The sequence below is a fragment of the Anopheles darlingi genome, chromosome 2, assembly GCF_943734745.1.
Source record: "Anopheles darlingi chromosome 2, idAnoDarlMG_H_01, whole genome shotgun sequence".
NCBI lineage: Eukaryota > Metazoa > Arthropoda > Insecta > Diptera > Culicidae > Anopheles > Anopheles darlingi.
Genome location: NC_064874.1, coordinates 41149828 through 41172203, shown reverse-complemented (window position 1 = coordinate 41172203; position 22376 = coordinate 41149828). Strand labels below are relative to the sequence as shown.

General features: G+C 46.3%; 1 protein-coding gene across 3 annotated transcripts in view; it reads right to left on the bottom strand.

Annotated features, from left to right (window-relative positions):
• LOC125949240 (uncharacterized) overlaps positions 1-9800 on the bottom strand; it is a 128183-nt gene extending 118383 nt beyond the window's left edge. For 2 of the 3 annotated variants that reach the window (XM_049676080.1, XM_049676081.1), the window contains exon 1: positions 274-388. Coding sequence is in view for 1 of the 3 variants with exons in the window: in XM_049676082.1 (XP_049532039.1) it covers positions 9693-9738 (46 nt within the window). In the remaining 2 variants the exon portion in view is untranslated. Of the gene's footprint in view, positions 1-273; positions 389-9692 lie in introns of those variants that run through there. The other variant, XM_049676082.1, reaches the window with a different exon arrangement.
• Between the last annotated feature and the right edge of the window lie 12576 nt (positions 9801-22376).

Here is a 22376-nt window from a genome sequence, read left to right as displayed (position 1 = left end):
CACACACACACACACACACACGAGCGCGCGCTCTGTTGGTTGCACGGTTCTGCAAACACCTGGGAACGTCACTTTTGGGTCACTTTTTGAGGTTAGGGACAGGCTAGGCCAAACACTAATCACCAATGACGGCTTGCGATGCGCACGGTGCGTACATTCTTCATCCTTCCGTTTGCAAACACACACACACACACACGCATCAAGGCGTTTCACATTAAAAAAACACATCCAAGTAGCACTACGTCAAAATGGATGGCAACCAAAAAGTGAGACCTTCTGCAACCGAACACACGTTGGACGCGCGTTTCTGCTGCTTTTACTGCTGCTGCTGCTGCTGTCCTCTCCAACGAAGGGAAGGGTGCTAGTCGAGTTTTCGATTCGCTCGCGCGACACCAGGAACAGTCCTTTCGCAACTGGCCCGATACCTGGCCACAGAGGCACCTACAACCAACCACATCGTGCTGCTGCTGCTGCTGCTGCTGCTGCTGCCGCAACCACAACAAACGTTCGGCCAACGACGGGCCCGAAGTTCCATCCAACCCGACGACCTCAACGAACGGTCGCTTCGCCTTCGCTTTCCTTCTTGGTACGGAATCGTAACCAAAACAACGCACGAACACGAAACGTGCGGCCGCCGTCGGGCGCGCCAGAGCTTTCCCGTGGCCGTTTTCCCCTCGATTCAAGCGCCAAACGAGCTTTCGCAAAGGATGTTCCGCGGTGCACACCGGTGATGCGGATGATGCTTGCAAAGTCGTCGTCGTCGTCGGTCGTTGCCGTCGGCCATATCTCGGGTGTCGGTTTGTCGAGCGAGCGCGCACTCCTTCTCCTCGAAGCATGGGCCAGCATTCGGCGTCGATTCGGTGTTGTACTAAAAAAGCACAATATCGCACTCCCCGGTTACGGACCATATTACACCGGACGACGGTTTCGACCACATTTCTGCCGCTTTGCAAATGGATTTATGGACAGCCGGACAGTGTATGTGCGCGAATTTGGTGTGGATTCGATGGATGGAAGGACACGTAACGCAACAGCAATGATTAAGAAAAAAGGTTGCGCGAGTGAATAAAAATGTCCAGAGCTGGCCTTCGGTCTGGTGGACGCGAGATCATAATCATCGCTCCGGGGTGGTGAGCATGTCTTGGCAATACTCTTGGTGGAGAGGATAAAAAGGTAGACCAAGGTGACGACGCTCAATCACCGGACCAGGACCGGGCAAGGACACACCGTACGCTTTCGTTCCCGTCGAGGTGTAACCGATAGCTGGCTGGAAGGAATTTCGTTCCAAACCGTGCGTTTAATCAGCAGTTGCTTAGCCACTGCTCACCACATAAACGAACCACTACCTGCCCGGGCCACTTGCGAGGACCGTTGGTATCGATGATGGCGGCTGGATCGAGCGCGCGACACATCGCGATGGGCGTGCTGCATGCATGTTGCTGCAGCTCGCGTGCCGAGTGGAAATTCATGCATTCCCTCACCCTCCGTCCTTGCACGCCCAAAAGAGTACAACACACTCACACTCTCGAGCACGTGAATATCGAGGATCAAGGTAATGCACGCGACGCGACGCGGAGTTGGACCACAAACCATCGGTGGTCAGTGCATGGACGGACGACGGTGCAGCACCGGATTCGGTGCGCCGCGACACGAAATTCCTCTTCTAAACACGCGCACCAGGGGTTGGTGGTGGTGGTGGTGACGTAATGTTGGTAATTTTTTTTCCTACCCATTTCAGCTCCCCTCCCCACCCCATTCCTTGATATGCCTGCACCGCATCCATCACTGGAGGTCGACGATGTCTGCATCTTGGGGCGGTAAATAAGTCGTGTCAAAGCACATTCTTTTGAGGCGGGGTAGTAGGAGAATAAGGGGGATCTTCCCTTCTTCACATCCCCTCCCACACACACACACACACACACACACACACACACACACTGATTAGCATCTCGGAAAGGCTGCTAAAAGGGACACATCGTCGCAAGGACTCACCTTACAACGACGACCACGACAACGATGACGAGAAACGTGAAAACCTCGCAAAGGTACCAAAGCAACGAGGAGGGACGGGGTACGAATGAAGAAAAAAGAGAAGGACAGAACGGACCGGAGGTCAAGCTTTCATACCGGAAGCGCCAACCGAAAAACGAATGGTGGAATGGTGAACGACGACAACATCGAGTCGGGCGGGGTGAGGTGAGTGAGTTACACATAAATCTTACTCCCTTGTTTGGCGGCTCTCTTTCGGGCATTGCGTTGCGTCGTGGCCGTGCCCGTGCCCGGGGCCACTACTATGCAAGCGGTGGACAAACTTTAACCCAAGACCCGAAGGAGAAACAGGAATGCGTCGTCACGCGGTGCTACTCGGCCGCGACAATCAGGACGGTCCTGTTGGACGGTGCTGCATTTTCTTCGCCCTAGCAAGGCGGCGATAAGGCGCCAACGTAGGCCTGATAAATGGGCGGGTAAGTTTTGCGGTGAAAAACTGCCCGCCAACCAGCCAGCCCGGTCGGCGCATTCGGGATTTTGGATCGAAACACCTGGCTTTCCCTGTCTCTGTCTCGCTCCCCTGGTATGCCATTCCCTTATGTTGTTATAGGGTGAAGGAAAGTAACATCTTTGGTCGTAAGTTTTTGCAAAAAAAAACACATTACACCTTATCTGATACTAACTCAAACGGTATTGCTATTGCTCACGAAGTGTGCGGATTTTGATAAAACCGTTTTCAAATTATTGTTCCGTTTGTTCGTCTTCGATTGCTTCAAACGCTTTCCAATTTCATCGTTTGAAATCTTTTTGATTTCGTATTTGAGTAAGGTCACAATGAATTTCCATATCATCTACAATTACTTAGATGGGTTCAAAACGTTAGCCCCGATGTACTGGGAAGTAATTTTTGGTCCAGCAATCGATTCAAATGCACTTGCTGCTGGCTAGCTTTATGAAAAGCTCCGTATTGCCAAGACACGTAATTGTCCTCGTGATACTACAAGTGTTGTATCCACTATTATCCGTTTGAGTGTTATATCCGTTTGAATCCACTATTTTCTCCATCATTTTCACTACTTTGTCCATCCAAAATTTCAAGCCATGATCTTTGAGACTAGTTTAATTTCTTCGACTTGTTTAATGAACGGCATTATATGGAACTGTTCTGTATAATACTGTATTTAACTCTTGGGCCATAGCTGATTAGATGAAACGCACTAAAACTAAAAAGTCAACAAACAACAACGATGCAAGTTAGTTAAATGATAAGGCGATAAATGAATAAGCAACAAACATCAACACAAGCTGGTGAATAAATAATTACTTCGTAATATGCGTCAATAGGTCATAGAGCATAAACAATGGGAAGGTAAATAGATAAGTAAAATTAAATAAATGAGTAAAAATTAGATTAAATAAAGAGAATATTAAAAAGATACAAAGATAAACTGTCACCCTTAGTGTCTCACAAAGCAAGAAAGAAAGAAGGAAGTTTCATCAAAATCGTCACAGGATATACAGATCAAACCCAACATTACACCGGCAAGATTCAGACTCGCGAAACTGCTGCCTGGACATTTTCCTTCCTGCAATTTGTTCATCTTTACAACATAAACTTCTATCATTATTTATCAACAAGGAGCAAGTACATGCGCAAAATCCAACAGAGCTGTAAAACAACTGCGAGAACTAAAGAACGAGATAACACACATTTCATACAAAATGTTTGGTTTAGTATCTGAGAACAGCGAATCAACGACGGTGTAATTACTGTAGCTTTGTAAATGGTCTTTTCAAACATTCAAACAGAAACGACATGCTGTAATCACCTGCGAAATGTCAACTAATGATCACTACTTCGAGGATTACGCTTCGAAGCTACACTTTGATCACAATTTTTGGAAACATAACTTCAAAACCTACAAATCCATCTTTCTCCGTAATACTTTCGTTTATGTTTGTTTCATTTTTTTGTTTCCCCCCCCCCCCCCTCCCTTCCTCCTTTCGGAGGGTTCACTTAATCCATTTCTTCTGGTGCCTAGCGTGGGCGTTCGCTCCATGACAGCTCCTGTGGGGTTGCAGATAACGTGCAGCGCTGGTCAAAAGTCCTGACACAGAGATAATGATAATTCCCCGGCTTAACCTGGCCAAAAAACCCCATGCACACGAATCCGCGACAGTCCCGGGAGGGGACAGTTCCATCTACACTCAGCCAATCCGCCAGGTCCAGGTCCAGGCATTCCAAGCACTCACTTAACGAGTGAAGCAAATTAATATACCCAACCAGTTCTAGCGGTCCGGAAAGACAGAGGACGAGCCGCGATTCCCGTGGAAAACCCCTCCAGGAATTTAGCGGAAGTAGGTCCCGTTTGACCGTTGCTTGTGCTGTCTGCTTGTGGCCGCGTGGCTCGAGGCCCTTTCGAGTTGACCATCGACGTGGTGGTGGTGGTGGTGGTCGTGGAACGATGAAGCCAGCCTAATCCGCCGTTCAACTCGACGCTTGACATTCCTCTCTCGGTGGAGTGGGAATGCGGGAGGGAGTGCTGGAGTTCCCGGTCAGTCCAACCAGTCCTCGCCTCTAGGCCGACAATGAGCCGTAAAGTTGACTTTATCCTGGCTGAGCCGCCGACCATCAGCAGCAGCAGCAGCAGCAGCAGCGGGCACTGACGTTGCGTTGACTGTGGCCTTCCTAGGGGATGGACACGCGGGTTTCAGTGTCACACAGTTGTCAAGAATTGTGGGAAAGTGAAACCAGTCCAGCGACCAGTTGACGGATTATGATGTTTCCGTTTGCGTTTCACTGTCAGAGAACGAAGGGGAGCGGCTCGGTGACTGTTTTGCGCCAACCAACGGCCTCGCTGCTTATTTTGCTCCTTCTTTCAATAATCACTCGGGACCTCGAATTAACTGTCCTTCAAGCACAGTTAATGTAATAGTGAAAATAAGTGGCTCGGATTAGGAAAGCTTTCGCGTAAGTATGATAACAAAGTATGCTTTGCAATGGCATGTGCAACTTCAGACACCTTATAAAGTAGTAACAACCGTATAGAGGCAATTCTCGGACGAGCAGCGATCATTTTTATGCAGCATTACATTGCACTTAAATTTATGATTTTTCTAACTTCTTTTTCTATAAAATATCGCAAATTAACACGGATGAAAATGGAACAAGCTCAGGTAGTATGCTACGCATTTTCAAAAACATTGTTCAATTGTTATATCAATCAGTCTTCAACAGCAACTAAGTCTTCACACAAATCCTTTGTAATTTTACACAACTTTCACCAAAACTGATAGGAAATCAGAATCGTCCGGTTTAGCGACATCAACACGGATATAAATGTTCATACGTATTTAATTTCAGGGATTATTTTTTTCAGCTTTGAATCTCAGACATTACATTTTATTAATTTACGTAATTACAACTAGCATTAACAACATTTCATTTTATTTGGTGGAATTAAATCAAGTTTTGCTCTAACAACAATCACAAACCCCTCTGCAAATCTACATTCTTAACGAAGCATCCTAAATAGATAGTATTAAAATAACAAATTAAAATAGTAATTAACGGGTGGAAATTAAAGATGTTGATTGAAAGTCAATGCGATAAAATCTTAATCGCTGCACAAACTCACGCTGTTCAGAGTTTATATGACCTATATAAGAAAGCATTAAGTGAGGCTTTGCTTATTTCGGGAAAAAAGGCTTACTTTTGACAATTTTTAAGTGAAGAAACCAGCCTATTTTAATTTTCCAAAATTGTATATTAAACAACAACTTTTCAAGAATACTTGGTTCTATTTTGGGGAAGTTTTGTTCAAAACTTCGTTCATGGCATCCAATCTAGAAAGACAAGTTTGCAAAAATGTACTTTTTGCGGTGCCCATCGTAGCCACGTGCTGGGTCATCAGAAAGATTCAAACAAATATTCTTTTGTTAGATTATAAGTTTATCCAGCTAGACCCGTCGAGTTTTTGTTAAATTTCTCATTTTTCAATTTTGGCATATTTTTGAAGTTGAAAAAGTGATGCATTTTTCGATGTTGCCTCAAAAAACGAGCTTTACATAAAAATGTTTAACAAAAGTATCAATTTTTTTTTATAAAATCTCGACGGGGCTACCTGGAACATAGTTTACAGATTATATGTTCAAATTTTCAAATCGATCGGACCTGTACTTTTTATGCTACGATGGGCACCGACTTTGAAAACGTAGGTTTTGGGAATCGCGATTCAAAGTCGCGAGATGCTGTGAGCCTTGTATGAAAGGCGGATTTTCAACAATCCATATCTTTGTTACTTTTGTTTCGATTAATCGCAAAATTTCACACAATACTCTTGAAAGGATAAGCACTCAGTAAAAATTGTAAAAAGTAAATGCAAAGAACTAAAATAAAATACCAAAGCCTCCCTTAATGCAACAAAGCAGTAATTCGTGCAGATTAGATTATTAATAAAGTTGTTGGTTGATTTCCTTTTCCTTACTGCATCTTTCATTTATCTGCCATCATTATGGGTCTGAACTATTTAATTTAATTAAAAACTATCTTTGTAAGTACTCCTACTTATGCGCCAACTTTCCAACTCAACAATTGTTAAACGAAACCCCTAGACAAACAAGAAAACAAATCAAACAGAGAACTTTTTCAATTTTTTTCCTTGGATTGATGACAGTCTTATTCAATTGATTATGCTGAAATGGTTCTCCGAGCAGAGCAAAAACCATTGACCATTGAGTAGATCAACCTTCCTTTTTGGCTCGCGATGTAAAGCGACGGTTACACTTTCCCAACTTCCCGGAAATTAATCAACCCTTCCTTCCGAGCAACGATTTAAATAATGAAATCTTTATCGATCGAAAGACCTCGACCGGGATCGAAAAGAAACTGGAATCCGATCGACACTCGACACATGACAATCAAACAGACCAAACGGTGATGGTGCAACCGCAGCCGGATCATAATCCAACACAATCGATACCGTTTCACACACACACACACACCACTACAGAGCAATTTTAGCTAATTCCATGCTCGGTATCAGCTCGCCATCGATTTGCATGTAAGAGATGGAACGAACGAACGAATTTTCAAAATGCGCTGCAGACATGCCGACTCACTCACTGCATGGGCACCATTTGAGGTGGTTGCAGAGCGGCGCATCCATCGCCCTCCTCTTTTGATTCCTGCTTGTCCCCGGACCGAACCGAAGAGCTTGGACAACAATGGAGCGAAGGACAATTGCGAGCGAGCAACGCTGCAGTTTGCGTCGCCAAAGCACCCATCGGGGTGACCCAATCGAAGGACAGCACTACGTACATAATATGCTGATTATCAATCAATTGAGACGAAAATAATGAAATTTTTCCACATTAATGGCTGCCAATGGTTGGTTGGTTGGCTAGGTCGATCGGTAGGCAGACGGCAGAACACTGCACAGCACCGCAGAGCAAACGAATGAGCGAATGTGTGTGTGTGTGCGTGTTTGTATGTGTGTCGAGGGAGTGTGGATCTCGTTTAGGGGCGCCCAAAGGGCACCGTCAGTCATGCAACTTTAGCGAAAAGAGCTCGCTGAACCGTCGAATGTGTGCCACTTTTTCACCCGTTTTTATCCGGTCAGAAAATGAGAGTAGCAGCCAGAAGGACGATGCGGTCGCGCATCGAGGGCATGTGACGGGCGGACGGACGGGTGGGAGGTTGTGCATTTTTTGGCCCGGAATGCTATTTTCATATTCAAAGGTCCACGAGGTCGAACGAGAGGAGAAACCATGTTGCAGAGTGGAGGGAAGGGAGGCTGGTGCTGGTGGAAAACATGCAACTGAAGCATGTACACCCACCTACCTCACTCCACCGGTTCTGGCCAGCTACCGGGTCAGAAGCAGAAATGAGAAAGTTTCAACTTAACAAACACATTACCGGAACCATGACTTCTGTCTTGTTTCGCGCTCCGCGCTGCCTTTTACCACCTGGGGGCCAAGAAGCTTGGGCAACATAAAATCCTCCTCCCCTTCCGGTATCAGACATATGTAGCGCTATTAAAAATCGTTGATCATGTGTGAGTAAATCATGGAACCCGCTTTGTTCGCCACGCTGCCTAGCCACATTTCTCGCGGTCAGTCTGCGTAGTGGTCGCAAAGGAAACAGAACCATAGCCACAATGGTGCGCAAAAAGGGTGCGCAGCAGGCAAAAGGCTAATTATAATTTAATCGTATGAATTTACATTCGTACTACTTTTTGAAGCCACGACGAGTACTTCAAAAAGAAGGGTTACCCAACCTGGTGGCAGTGGGTGAGAAGGATGCACAAAGTTGTTGCCAATGGTACCACCGGTAACCGGAAGTAGCCCGGTAATGTTGTCGTACATATGCTGGACCAGTAACACGCTGCATCGCTGCATTTCTTCCATCGCCCCTTGCCATGCGCTCACGATACACGTTGAGAGGGAGAACAATTATTCATCCGCATGCTGCATGCCGGTTGTAGTCCGAAATGCAACATTAAACCAGGGGGTACGATAATATACAAACTACTCATCAGCAGCTTCGGCCCTTGCTATACCGAGAGTGGTGCAACATGGTACAATTTAAAAGTAACAAGTTTCGATTCTGCCCAACCGGAAGCGAAACCCGGCGTTGCTGCTGATTTCTGTTTAATGTTTGTATGGTCTTTTTTTCTCAGTTTTGTTGTTTTGATGCATCGTTGTTACCGCTACCGTGTGTTAATCCTGCATTAAAACATAATTTATTTATCTCTCGGTAGTTTTAAGTTTGGAGATTTGAGTGAAATAAATGCTTGCCTTGATGTTACCTCGATAAAAATATGAAAATATAACGGAAAATGTACAAGCCACCAGGCGCCTCCATTAATAAGCAAATTTGCGGATCGTTGAAACAAACGGATATGGAAATACACACGAATTAACAGTACAACTGTGCTATACAAGACACAAACCCTATTTGACAAGCGAAAAAAGGATACTAATCAAAAGTATGTTTTGCAACCGATACGTATTATCAAACTTGAACTACATGTTGCATCCAAATAGTTGTTTTTTTGCTTGGAGCTTCCATTGTATGCCACCTCGCACAGAAAACTAAAATGACGCATCGCTAAAAATTATCCTATCCGGAGTCATAGCTTAACATACCTTACTATAAAATGTCGAAGCTTTTCTCGGAAAAACACGCTTCGATGCTATAATTTTATGCTTTCGCCTCAGAAACATAGAACCTAGACAGCAATGCAAGTCGCGTCTGCGCAGAATTCACGCATAACTTGCACAAAGCTTCTTTAAACGTAATTGAAAATTTTCACCCATACCGACGACGAAAGCTCCAAAAGAGAGCTACATAAAAGGTTGTAAGGATTTGCGCACAACCTGCACCGGTGCATTACGCCTTTTACCACCTTTCGCAAATTGGCGCAAGAATCGTTGCGTCTCTTTTCAAGGTCATTTGTGTCTCGCGTCTTCAATGTGAACAACATGAAATGGCTTCCTTCCTGCCATAATCGAGCTGACGCCTCCTTCCGTCGGATCGGATCCCGCCGATGGATTAATGGAGTCAGCGCCCCGCGGTCTTTACTGGCCTCTAACCACCATCACCGACCCCGGTGGCAAGGAGGGAGCGTCACTTTTAGTGCGCTGTTCCGTCCGGAAAGCGTACATATACAGGTGTATAGAAGGGGACTCTGTTTACTTACCGAGGATGGAAACGATGAGGAAGATTCTCACCAGCGTCACTAACATGATGATATGTTTTCGTTACGGTTTTGTACGTTCTGTACGGGTGTTCGGGCGTTCTGGCTCTGTTGACTGGTTCGGAGTCACTCTGGAGTTGGCGACGGTTTCGTTGAGCCTCAATGTGGCCGCGAATGGTTGGGTTGCAAAATATTATTACTCTTTTCCTTGCTTTTCCATTTGTGCAAAGCCCAAGTGTGTGCCGCTCAAGTGCTCCGCTTTATCAGCTGCAATGAAAACCGAAGTAACAGGCAACGTATGAGAAGGAGTTGTAGAGCAAGAGGGGGGGGGGAGAAAGAAAGAGAGAAACACGAGAAATACACCGGTCTTTGAAGGAAAGGGTAAGAGCATCATAAAAGTGTAGCACCATTTAGCGCCCGGTAAGTAGGTGGCAATCGATGGGGAGGGAAATCCACCCAAGAGAGAGAAAGAGAGAGAGAGAGAGACGTCGTGAAGCTCATCATTATTGCGTCGCCGAGGACACCAGAGGTTGATTAAAAGAGAGTGTGTCACCGAAGGGTCGTTAAGCGGTTGGACGGAGCAACGATCCGCAACGAGCCGAAGCCAAGCGGTAAGCCAGTCAACCAACCAGCTTACCTCAACCGACATAAGACGCATTTATGGTTGAATTGGGAGTTTCACGATCCCTGTTGCTGCACCGCTAGGCCCGGCCGAACGTGGCTAGACGCCAACGCATCCATGCCGTCCGCCTCCAGCTTCAGTCCTTCAGTCCTTCCCCCAAACCGGTCCGGACGTTGTTTGCGACGGAAAGGTAAGCGAGCGAGCGAGCGAGCAGAGCGCACGGTCATAACCCTTATTAGCCGTGGTCGGCTGGCTGGAACGGGAACGGGAACGGGTGCATCCCGCAAATTATCATCACCGCGTCCCGGAGTGATGGCGAATGGTGATGAAATCATATTAATTACCGAACTTTTTGAAGCATCATAATCCGCTTAAATAGCGGAGGGTCGGGACTGGGCCAGCCCAGGCCCGGCTCGGCTCGTCACGCCGCACCGTGGGACTTTCCATTTTACGCTACCACCGGCACGTGACTGTTCCACGAATCCGCTTCTTGGGCGTTGAGGCTTTTCATTTGTGTTCAGACAACGGGCGCATTGATTCAATAAAAGCTCGACAAACACAAGCGTGGAATACAGCACTGAACGCTGGAGGTAATAATCAAAGCGAATCAATTATTTTGCAAACGAGTTGTGCAAAAACTTTTGTATTTGTTAGACACCTTTCGTTTCAATAATAATAACAATGAACCATTTGAATTATAGACGTTCGAAAATGGTTTTATTGACTGCAAAGGATTAAAGAACATCATTCTCTTGCATTAGCTAAAGAAACTCAGTATCCATTGAAAGAAAAGTATATATTTTTGATTTGAATATATTATGCGAAAATCAATTGTTGCAGTAATATATATTTATGGATTTAGATTGTCAAAAAAGGAAATTTATCACTTTTTGTACTACCGTTGGCCTTGAATTCATAAATACACACTTCCAGCGCCAAACCAACGTTTGCACCGTAAAAGAACCCATAGTCCAGTGGAAATAGTGACCAGAAGACGCATTCCTCGGAAAATGCCTCGCAAAGCAATATCATCAGCAAAGTTTGAGCTGATTCTGATTCCATTCCGCAATCGTTACCGGAACGGGAATCTGCGGTTATCTCAATAAAAATTGAATTTCTTTTCTCCGAACAATAACCAGATTTCCCCTTAACCGCTCTGCTCCATGTAATTGGTGTGTTTAATTCATTTCAAACAAACCGAATTGGACTTCCGTGTGGAATTGAGTTTTCTCAGCGTTTTACGCATTCCAAGAGTCGTTGGAGTGAAAGATTGGCAATCGTCGTGTTATTGCTGTAAATTCAACATTTACTCAGAATCAAAGACGCGATCCTGGTCTCGTCTGGAATAAGGCACAACTTGATACGTTTACCAATTCCCTTGCGATGGGAACTGGATTGCTATCTCGTAGTTTTCTAAATTCCAAATTATTTTCATCGGCATTTTTTAGGTAATTTACGATACGCGCATGTAAACCATTTACTGCTAATCGAATTTATCTGATAAAAACGGTCTGATAGTATTCAATTGTAGCAGCTGGTCGTCCAATTTGAATTTCAAAACTAAAAGCGACGCAAGTTGGACGATGATATCGCTCACGATATTTATCAAGATTTGCTTCCAAACAAATCGAAAGCCCTGTTGCTGTCCATCCGTTCGAAGTTGACAGGTAACCGCCTCAACCCATACTCTAATGGAATAAAGACATTGACCAGCGCGATCCCGCTCCACCAATGCTACTTCCTATTCGTCCTTCGATTGAAGCACCATCCACATCCCAAGCATCTGCTATTTCAAAATTAACAAATCCCAAACCCCAAGAATCGAGCCCCGACCCCGCGATTTGCCTTCCGCCGCAAGTGCGTGCAGCCTTCGACAGCTTCCCAGACTGCCGTTTTGCTCCAGATTTGCCAGATTAATCGATATCTATGCGAGGCGCATAACATGGCACTTGGTGCGAGGTTGGCCAGACCAGACCAGAGTGTGGAGGGTGCATGGAGCTGCCCGTGTAAAAGGTCGAAAGATGAAGCCATTGAGGCCAGTAATGCGTGCGTCTCGGACCGTTGGGCATTCAGCATTGATTTTCACCTCCCCACCCTCCGGCAACCTTCATCCTTTACACCCTTCGATTGGAGCCTTTGGGGGCATACTCTCGAGCACGAACTCAGGACTCACCCCGTCTTCCGGTACGTGTTCGAATGTGAATGGTAACATTGAACGTGTGTGCATGAGCGTGTGTGTGTGTGTGTGTGTATGGATGCCTTTTAACATCGTTAACCATGAGGAGCAAATGAGACACACAAATGTCGGGCCCCCCCCCAGGGGAACGGGATTTTCCGGGACTTACCAAGAACCGTAAGCGAAATGGTACAATGAGATGTGGTCTACGAGGTCATCGTGGCGTTTACAAATCGACAATCAAGGTAAGAGCGTTTTCCATGTTCCTTTTGCGAAGCGAGGTGGCCATTGTGTAGATTGCACATGTTTTTTCACCTCATCACCACCACTTTGAAAGCCTCGAAACCTGCCCCAATGCAGACTCAACCGATTTTCCAACGGTGCTCTAGTAGCACAACGTACAAAAGGAGCAAATTTCAACATTTCATCTCAATTTCCCTGTAAAGCTTCCTCTAACGCCGCCGGTTTGGCTTTTCCCGGTTCCTCGGCAAACATACCTACCACCATTCTCTTTGGCATCCTTTCTTTGGTGCCCACCAAAAACCAACCAACATTCATCACCTTTTCGTTGATGAATCTGACCGACCTACCTGTCCGGACCCCGGACCGGGTTAAACAGTTAATCAAAAACTCTCAATTAGCCAGCTCTGTGGCCGCCATTATGCGCTAGCGCTAGAAAGCACCGGCAAACAATGCCAAAGGAAGGGCCACAATGGTCCCCTTCATTGGTTGGTTTTCGTGGGATTTCTAGGCAGTTCTAGGTTGGGTTTGTGGCATTTATTATTTACGGCAACGGCTTGTTTCCAAGTTAACACTTCAAATTTCAGGCAACGGGACCGTGGCAGTGGCAGAAATGAAATGGGCCAAGGGGTAGCTATTCCCGTTCCAGCCCGAAAAGCGAAAACCGAGACAAATGACGCACCAACATCGGCACCAAACACCGAAGGATGATGGTGAAAGGATAAGATTTAATGTTCCGCCTTAAGCTTTCGCCTCTCGAACGACGCGATTAATTTGTCAGATCATCTCCATGGCACAGCATGCGTGCGTGTGTGTGTGTGTGTGAAGGCACGCACACGTGTGTGGTTTTATATAGATCAGCCAGTCAAGCTGATCCTTAAGCCCGGGAGCACCACCTGTCAAGTCAAAGCTGTGTGCTGCGGCTTCGTCACTTTGCTTAACGTTCTCCTCATTCGCCTCCAACCCGGCCACAATACACGATCCACAAAAGCATCACGAGCATCCCTGTCAGCAGCAGCAGCAGCAGCAGCATCGAGGGTCACGTAGTGACAGGACGATAAAAGCTTGTCCTCCCGGTCCTGGACTAAATCGTCCGCCCGGCGTCAGCAGGCATCAAACCATAAACGCTGGTTAATCTACTTAAGAGGTATAAAATTTTATTCACACCGAACACCAGCACAACCTGGCGCATCATCATCGTCACCACCATCCAGGTCGATGCTCTGAGGCTGGGCGGAACCGGTTGACAATGTAGTCCGGGAGTCTGCCAAGGTCTGCGACCTGGTTTGGTGAGGGGGGTCGGTGGACATTCTTAGAGCCGCTAACCCGCTCCATCATCGTGGCGCCATTACGCCACGCCACGTAGTCTATCCGTGGACTACCATACCAAGTGTGTGTGTGTGTGTGCGTGAGGCCCATTCGAGGCTCTGGTCGACGTTTGTATGGTGTCTATGGTGATGGTGCGGATGCGAGTGGAAAAGTTATGATAATACATATTTAATCATGTAATTAATTTTAGTATTCATGGTCCCTTCCCCCATCCCGCCGCCACCGGGCACTCATTCGTTGTTAAGTTTGGTTTGGGTTGGGTTGGGTTGGGTTGGGTCGAGCAGCACGATCACACACAGACACACACACACTTTCAAGGTTCCATGTTCTCCAGGCTCCAACGAACGACAAAATTCAAGAAGAGTGCCGGTGCCGATGCCCGTAGAAGAGTAAAACAATGGAGTCCCTTCTACTCTTTCCTCCTCCCCTTTTCCGGCTGCTTCCACCGGTGGCACGAACGTTGGCGCACCTTAAGAGGCCAGCAGCGTGGTCAAGGGTCACCCTTTCCACTATTTTACTGACCAACGATGAACAATGCATCGACTGAACCCCTCCTGGACTGAAGGCGAAGCATGCTGACTGGTTCTCTGATTGACTGACTGTCGGACTGACTGCCTGACTGGACACCACCACCCACTACAGCTGGCCACTCCAGCAACGCCGGTCAGAGTCCGGGTGCGTAGTGTAAATCCTGTTGAAATATTCAAAACAGTTTTATATCAAATAAATCCCCACACTCTGCCCCCTCGCTTTGGCCACCTCGCCATCGGCCTTTATAACCGCTGCGCTGCTCATAGATCTAAATAATTGATGTTTTCCAGGGCGCCAGCCAGCACCGACGAGGGTGTGGTCGGTCGGTCGGTCGGAAAGCATGCTAACGACATCGGTTCTGTCCATCGGAATCCTGGTAACCGGTGACCGAAACCACCCCCGGGCTGCAGAAGGGGTTCACTGTTCACTGTGTTCCAAGCTACCCCAAAAATGGTGGTGGTGGCCGGAAGCAGAAGCAGAAGAAGCGAAGTGGCCACCCAAAAGCCCTCATTCCCTCCCTCGGAATCATCAAACGGTTAGCGAGCATCGAGCGTCCGGTTGTTTCTGTTGTTGACAGTCATTTCTGTAATTTCAGCGTTCCTCTCTCCTGTGCTGTGCCGCTCGTGGTGCGCACCGCACCGCACGAACCGCCCGTTGTCGCCAGGAGGTCAGGTACGTACTCCTCCATTTACGGAGATTCAGGTTCCGGCAAAAAAATCGCCAAAAAAGAGCAAGAAGAAGGAACCCTTTTTCCGTTTTGTGCGTGCCATTTTGTCAACGGACAACCCATCGACCATTGTTTGGCCGCATCCGCCCTGGCGCACCAGCACCAGGACCATTCCAATTTTCATCCCCCTACCTTCGCGGCCACGTGCACAAAAACCGTTCAAAAATGTGGTTTTTATGCTTTCACCAGCTCACCACCCGCCATTGTGTGTGTGTGTCCAACATGGGGTAGGTTGAAAGGAGGAAATAAATAAAAAAAGATCGGCCCACCCATCCACCTCACCAATTGTGGGGTCACGCAGCTAAAGCGCAAACGAAAAGTGAATGTTCCTCTTTTGTGTTCGGGCACTTCCGTGAACGGAAACAGCTCCCACGCAGCCGGCTTCCAAGCTTGGCCACCAGGCACTAGGTCCATCGTCGTGCATTTACTGCACAATCCACTGTGATGGTGGTGGTGGTGGTAGTGCCCGGGAAAAACTCTTAGCTTGGCAATTACAGATGGATGCTCAACTAAAGTACTAACCTTGAGAGTGCTTTTCGCTGAGCCGGGTGGAAAGGGAAAAAGGGGATTAATGTTATCTAAACAATGATTTGCAAACGATTAAACGAGTTGCTTATTGTTTCTGGTGCATGGTAGATGAGTGGCGCATGTTCGGGGATTATTGCGGATTTTAATATGTTGTCATATCGGTGAAGATAGTTTTTTAATGCATATTAAATTGGTTTATTTGAAAATATAAATGTGATTTACATGAGCTGTTGGGCTTTGAGCGGGTTCAGCTATATTGCTTCTCTTTGTTGGTGGAATGGTGTCATTGTCCCAGCACTGTTCGGTCTTGGACGATATGTTCATTCATTTATGACAGGACCAGTTCGACCAACTTTATGGTGTTTTTTGTACGTTTTTTTTTTTAAATCTTAATCCGTTTATGTACAGTATATGTAAGTTTTACCTAGTCAACCTTACCTAACCTATCAACCTATCGGTGAAAATGGTGTTTCATCAGTTTCCATGCGAATGTTTGCAAACATATAAAAAAAAACCCAAACGGCATGCCCTCGAGCAATCCATTACTCTGAGCATCTTTAAAGGATGAGCAATAAATTAGAGAGAAAGGGATTACGAACTGACATTTATAGAGGAACTAAATCCTAAAATCCGATTATCGGCTTAGAGAGACAGTAATAAGAATGAGCAAGTAGTTTGGCTTGAATCGATTGCAAAAAAAGTGTTTGCTTGTATTTTACGTTGCTTTGGTATAATGCTACGCCGTAGTTTTGAGATGGTGTTCTTGTATACTCGAACGTTATATAAATAATATAAATATTAATGTAACATTGTAAACATTTCGTCAACTGAATTGTTTTAAGTAGTAGGTAGAAAGTTGAGAAAATGCTAAATTTTGACGACTGTTGAATGGATCTAGACCCGCGGTTTTTAGCAGATCGAAACGGAGTCTTCTAAAAAAGTATCCGCCATTTCATATTCATATTAATTTTACGTTTGCAGTTAAAATATAAATCTTACATAAGGTATCTTTATGTTATTTAAAACGAAAACTTTTCTATCTATTTCCAGTTCTATTCTAAACCACAGAAATGACGACGAATTCATGTAATAAGTTCAAATGTTATACTGTTGCACTATAAATGTCTGCCGATGTTATGATAGACGAAAAGCAGAAACTTCAAATCCAATTATAAAAAAACACTCCATTTCAAGTATTTCCTCTCTCAAGCCACAGCTGCTTGTCATCTCTATGGTACTACATCAGTATCTTAAAGCTGTAACGACACATCTTATGGAGGAACACTTTTATCTTATTCAGTTTTACACAAAGGCAAGCGATATTCTATTGCCCCCAAAGCAACTGCTAATTGGAATTAGAAACAATAGCAATAGAGTATGCTTCATACCGATGATGTTGTACAGTGTTATGGCATAAAGCCATATCGTGTGGCAGGTACTTCCTGCAGCACATAACATGATTTTATTAGATCGACTTAGACTGAGTACATGGATTGCTTCCGGTCTTACCTAAAGCTATTTGCAAATCGCTTCCAACCATGTTTATGTTTCCCCAGCTGTAAGACATGTATTATGAGTTTGAGATACTCGAAACATATCTTTTTGCTTTCACAGCCAAGGAAACTCTGGAGCGTTGTTAATAGATCTCGTAAAAGCTCATCTAATTTCAACACATGCTTTGCGTTGTAATGCCCGGGAGCTAAGGAGAGTATCCATATGTTCTCCTTCAGTAATAATAACACGTCACATGAAAGGCTATTCACAGACGACAGTAACTGGAAACCTGTATCCATTTAGAAATTTTCATAAGGCTACAATGAATGTTACGCTATCATAAGGCTACAATGGCTAAAAGATATCTAACCCGATTGGAAGGAGTAATTCCACTACTAATTCCACACAATACACTTTATCACATATGGATTTAAATGATAGCAATGCTGAAAGACACATAAAACAAATAACGCTCACACCATTGACCATCAAACATTGACACCAATTTACCGATCACACTGTCTCTGATAACATTAACCTCTAAAAGTAGACCAAACTTTAATTAAAGCAAATTATAAGATTTGATTAGTAGCCGATTAAATAAATTAAACAACAAGTTGTAACGCGTAAACGAGCGCGATTATTGTTTCTTTTTTCCCATCTAAAAAGCACACAAAACGCCCATCCAGATCCCACGGCGATACCATACCCGGAATGTATTAAACGGTATCCCCGCAAACATCACCCACCCCTCTCCCATCTCATTAACCATCCCAACCATCACCCATCACCCTTCTCGAGGCGCGTGCAAATAAAAAAAAACAAAACAAAAAAAAGGGACATCATACCCACCGATGCCGCCGCCGCAACCAGATGGAAATGCGTTGCATGCGTGAGCGATTGAATTTTCGGGGAAAACGCAAACACATTACGTTAAGCGGACTCGCGCACGGACCTGGCCCAACCTCGCGGCCTATTAGCTGCTTGTTTTATGGACTTTTTTAACTGCTTTCGACCGCGGGTCGTTAAGATTTTACGAGGCCTCGCGGACACGGATGCGGACCGCGTGCGTTCCGTTCACTCGTTCTACTTCATTAGTTTTCATTAAACGTTCCGGCAAGAAGGAGGCAAACGCGAGGGGGGGGGGGGGGGGCGGCCGGATCACCGGTGGTCCACTTTGCCCTGGTGTTCCGCTTGGCGAATGGCGGTTGTCTTGCGTTTCGCTTCGCTTCAGTTCCCTTTGCTCTCTCATCATTTGAATCATTTCCCATTTTCTACGCCCTCGGTTTCCCCGCCTTTGCTGGTCAGCCAGATTTGTTGTTTGAAGGGTAGCCTGGGCCCCGGGCTGGGGCCGGGCCCGGCCTGACGGTCCCTTTGGGAGTCGCTAGAGTCGAAGTTACGGAAACAGTCAGCGGGGACTGGGCGGCGACTCCGGCGGCTAGACTCCGTGAGTGAGTTTGGAAAATTGTCACAAAATGACGCAACGCGCTACGGTGACACTCTGTTTGTTTTGCTTATTTACCACCATCCCGCCACCTTCAAACCCCGCTCAACCACGCCCACCCGGTGCTCGTCGTCAATCAGCGAAGGCAAACAAACCGAAGAAGAACCCCAGTTCTGGGATCGATAAATGTTATCCTGTTTTGGGTCTTTTCCTTTCCCCGTTTGGACGGTTGGCGCGGAAAGAGTTTTCTGCCCTCAACGACAACGACGATGATGATGATGATGACGACGACGACGCGTTTGTCGCAGCAACAACAACGTAAAACAAGTAACTCGTTCGCGGCGCAACGAGTCGAACCGCTCGGCAGTAGCAGCAGGAGCATGGTCGAATCGAAACCATTTTAATGAAACATAAATAAGCCACTCAATAAGTGTGCTCAAGCACACACACACACACACACACACACGGGCACACGGCAACCAAGAACCAGCAAGTGGAGAGACACATTCCGGATACCGAGTAGGTCAAACCGAGTGATGAATGCTTGTTCATGCAGCTACCAGTCCCAGCAAGCCAAGCCAACCCAAGACACATTAAGGGAAGGGGAAGGTCTCGAACATGGCACTAGAAACACTTAGCCTGCCTGGATCCACATCCGTCCTTCACGGCCCGGCAACCAAGGCTGCCAGCAGCGACGACGCCAGCGAATGACGGATAGAGACGTCAAATTGAATATAAAAATGTTAATTCGTTTTGACTCGACTCCCTCGGCGTCCTTCCTACCGACGCCATCGACCTTCCTTCCTCCTTCCTTTGCTTCCACATCAGGCGGGACGCGCCCCGGGGGAAGTCCACTTTCATGAACTTCCGTTGGTGAAATCAGCGGGCGACGATGTGGTGGTGGCGATGATCAATCAAACAATAAATTTTCCTTTCACCTTGAGAAGCACCTTCCGCCGGCTGGGTTTTGGGGTCCTTTGTAACCGGAAGTACTTCCGTATCAGCTCCTCGCTTCCTCACTCTCTCTCTCGTCTCCTGAAGCCGCCATCCATCCATCGCCATCCGCTGCCATCGTTATCGACATCTTGTTGTGAAGGTTGGCCGCAGGTGTACGTGTGTATGTGTGTGTGTACCTTGAAAAAATGATTTAAGAAGCTCCCCGGTGCTGCTCCTTCCAAAGCAACGCTCGCTTTTCTCTTTGTCTCTTTCTCTCTTTCTCTTTCTCTTTCCCTCTCTTTCTCCCTCTCTATTATTCCCACTTCTATCTACGTTGTGAAAAATCCCAGCGAGCGAATGATGAGCTGCTATGATTTGCACAGACACGAGCAAACACTCGAGTTGAAGAATCGATCTGACATTTCATTGACAGATGACGAGTCGACAACACAGTAATCCATTTCTATTTTCTGTAGCCATTGTCAGCGTTTTAGCTTATCCGGTGGTGGAAATCAGTTCGGGGCAAAAGTTCATTGTATTCGATCACTGTTGAAGTTCTAATGATTAGCGATGCCAAAAGTAAGCAATATGAAGAAGAGTGTGAACGAAAGCAACGAAAAAAAACCGCATACAAATAAAAGGTTCTGTTCACCGAATTGCATCACGTTGGCCATGCCATGCCTTAGTTTCCGCTTTCCGCGGTGCTAATCGAACACACACGTGCGCGCGCGCGCGCGAAAAGCTCGTTCACATGATTTGCATGATTTATCTAATCAAATGGATGCAACCGATCCGGCTAATGCGTTTCCAATTAGCTAATCACACAACAACAACAACAACAACAGCAACAACATTGTGGTACTCGGCTTCCCGCTGCCGGCACACCAATACCGAGCAACAAGATTACCATAAACATACAGCATTACATTTTTATGCTGCCGGCTTAGCACTAGGCACTATGCTGCCCGCTGGCTACTGGGCACATTCGAGCCACCGGTCACCGGTTACCGATATTCCCGCGATCCTCAATCCACGCGATCCCCTCGCCGAGCGTTTGTTTAATACGATTATTACATTGAACATTTTCCAAGCGCTATGTATCCCCTGGAATCAGCAGCGCCAAAGCCGTGCTTAGCCTCTTTCACCACCACTTTGCTCTTGTGCAGTTGCCGTAGTAAGTATTGGTGCGGTGACCGCCGGTGTGGTGGCACCAGATCCCTCCAGGACCTCCAAACCCCAAGCCGAGAGTTTTGATTGATATTTGAGCGAGCGAGATTTTATTAATCCATCAGCTCACCAGCTCCGTCCGGTCCGGCCAGTGGACCCGGCCCCGTCCAGTGACCTTCCTGCATCCTCTCCTCACCCACCCATTCCCTCCCTACCGAGGTGAAGGGCAGCTCATCCACTGGGTTTTGTGGATTTTGAGCTCCAAAGTGTTTTGATACTTTGATGTTGATGGTATTATGCGTTATGCTGAGCGTGGTGGAGCGTACCTGGAAAGCGACACTCACTGGCACCGACACCACGGGACGGTTGGGGCTGTGCTGGTCAGCCATTGTGGGTCTTTCATTGTGTGCCCTTCTTTCTTGCTTTCGGACGCATTACTTTCCGTGTTCACTTTTGTCCTGTCAGTCTTCATTCCGTCGCTCATCTTACAGCGTTTAGAACGCGAAAACAATGAGTAAAAAGTAAATGGCACACACACACACACACACACACACACACACACACACACACACACACACACACACATACCACGATAACCTCCGATCCGATCTTTAGCGCCTTTATGCGGTGAGCGATGAGATGAAAAAAGCAATATAGCAACAATATTGGTATTTTGGTAACGTATTTTCCACATTTTCTCTTAGCAACCTTTTCTCAATTCGTTTCTCTCTCTCTCTCTCTCTCTCTTTTTTTAACTTTCTAACTCTCTTGCTCTCTCTCTTTCTCTATTGAAGGCAGAAAACGGACTGTCACAAACGCGTAATTTTTACCCAGGGTTTTCGTGGTTTTGGTGGCGCCCGATGTAGTGGGTTTGGAAATGGAAATCGAAAGTGAAGCCCCGGAAAAAATCGCTGAAAAAGGAGACGGTACGTGGAAGAGTGGCACCGCTTCCCCTTCCACTTCCTCCTATACGATATAAAAACCACCTCCAGCACCGGTATTCAAGTAACAAGATTACGCTCTTGGTTCTTCAGCTTTTTTTTATTATTAGATCCGCGACAGTGTCACGTCCCGTCGCCGGCCAACCTGCTAGCCATCCCTCCCGTGCAGGTCAGTGTTGCCACAAGGAAACGGTACCGCCGCGGTGTACCGTCCTTAATGCGCCATTTTGTGTTTTTCTTTTTTCTTTTCCTTCCACTTCCTGCCTTTCTCTTTCTTTTCATGTGCCACCATCAATTCGGTTGACCACACCGGCAGCGGTTGAACCCGGGGTGGCAGTGAAGAAATTTAAGTCAATTTATAAACTCACTTTCACCGATGGCTCCGTGGTGGCAAGGGGCAAAGGAAATTCTTTGAAGGATGGGATGGGTGTTACGGGAATGGGGCAGGGGGTATGTTATTTCTTTTTCAACTTTATTTGAATGATGGCAATATTTTCCATCGTGTCCGTTTCTTGGTACTTCGGAAGTACTTTGGAGGGGACGGGGGGGGCA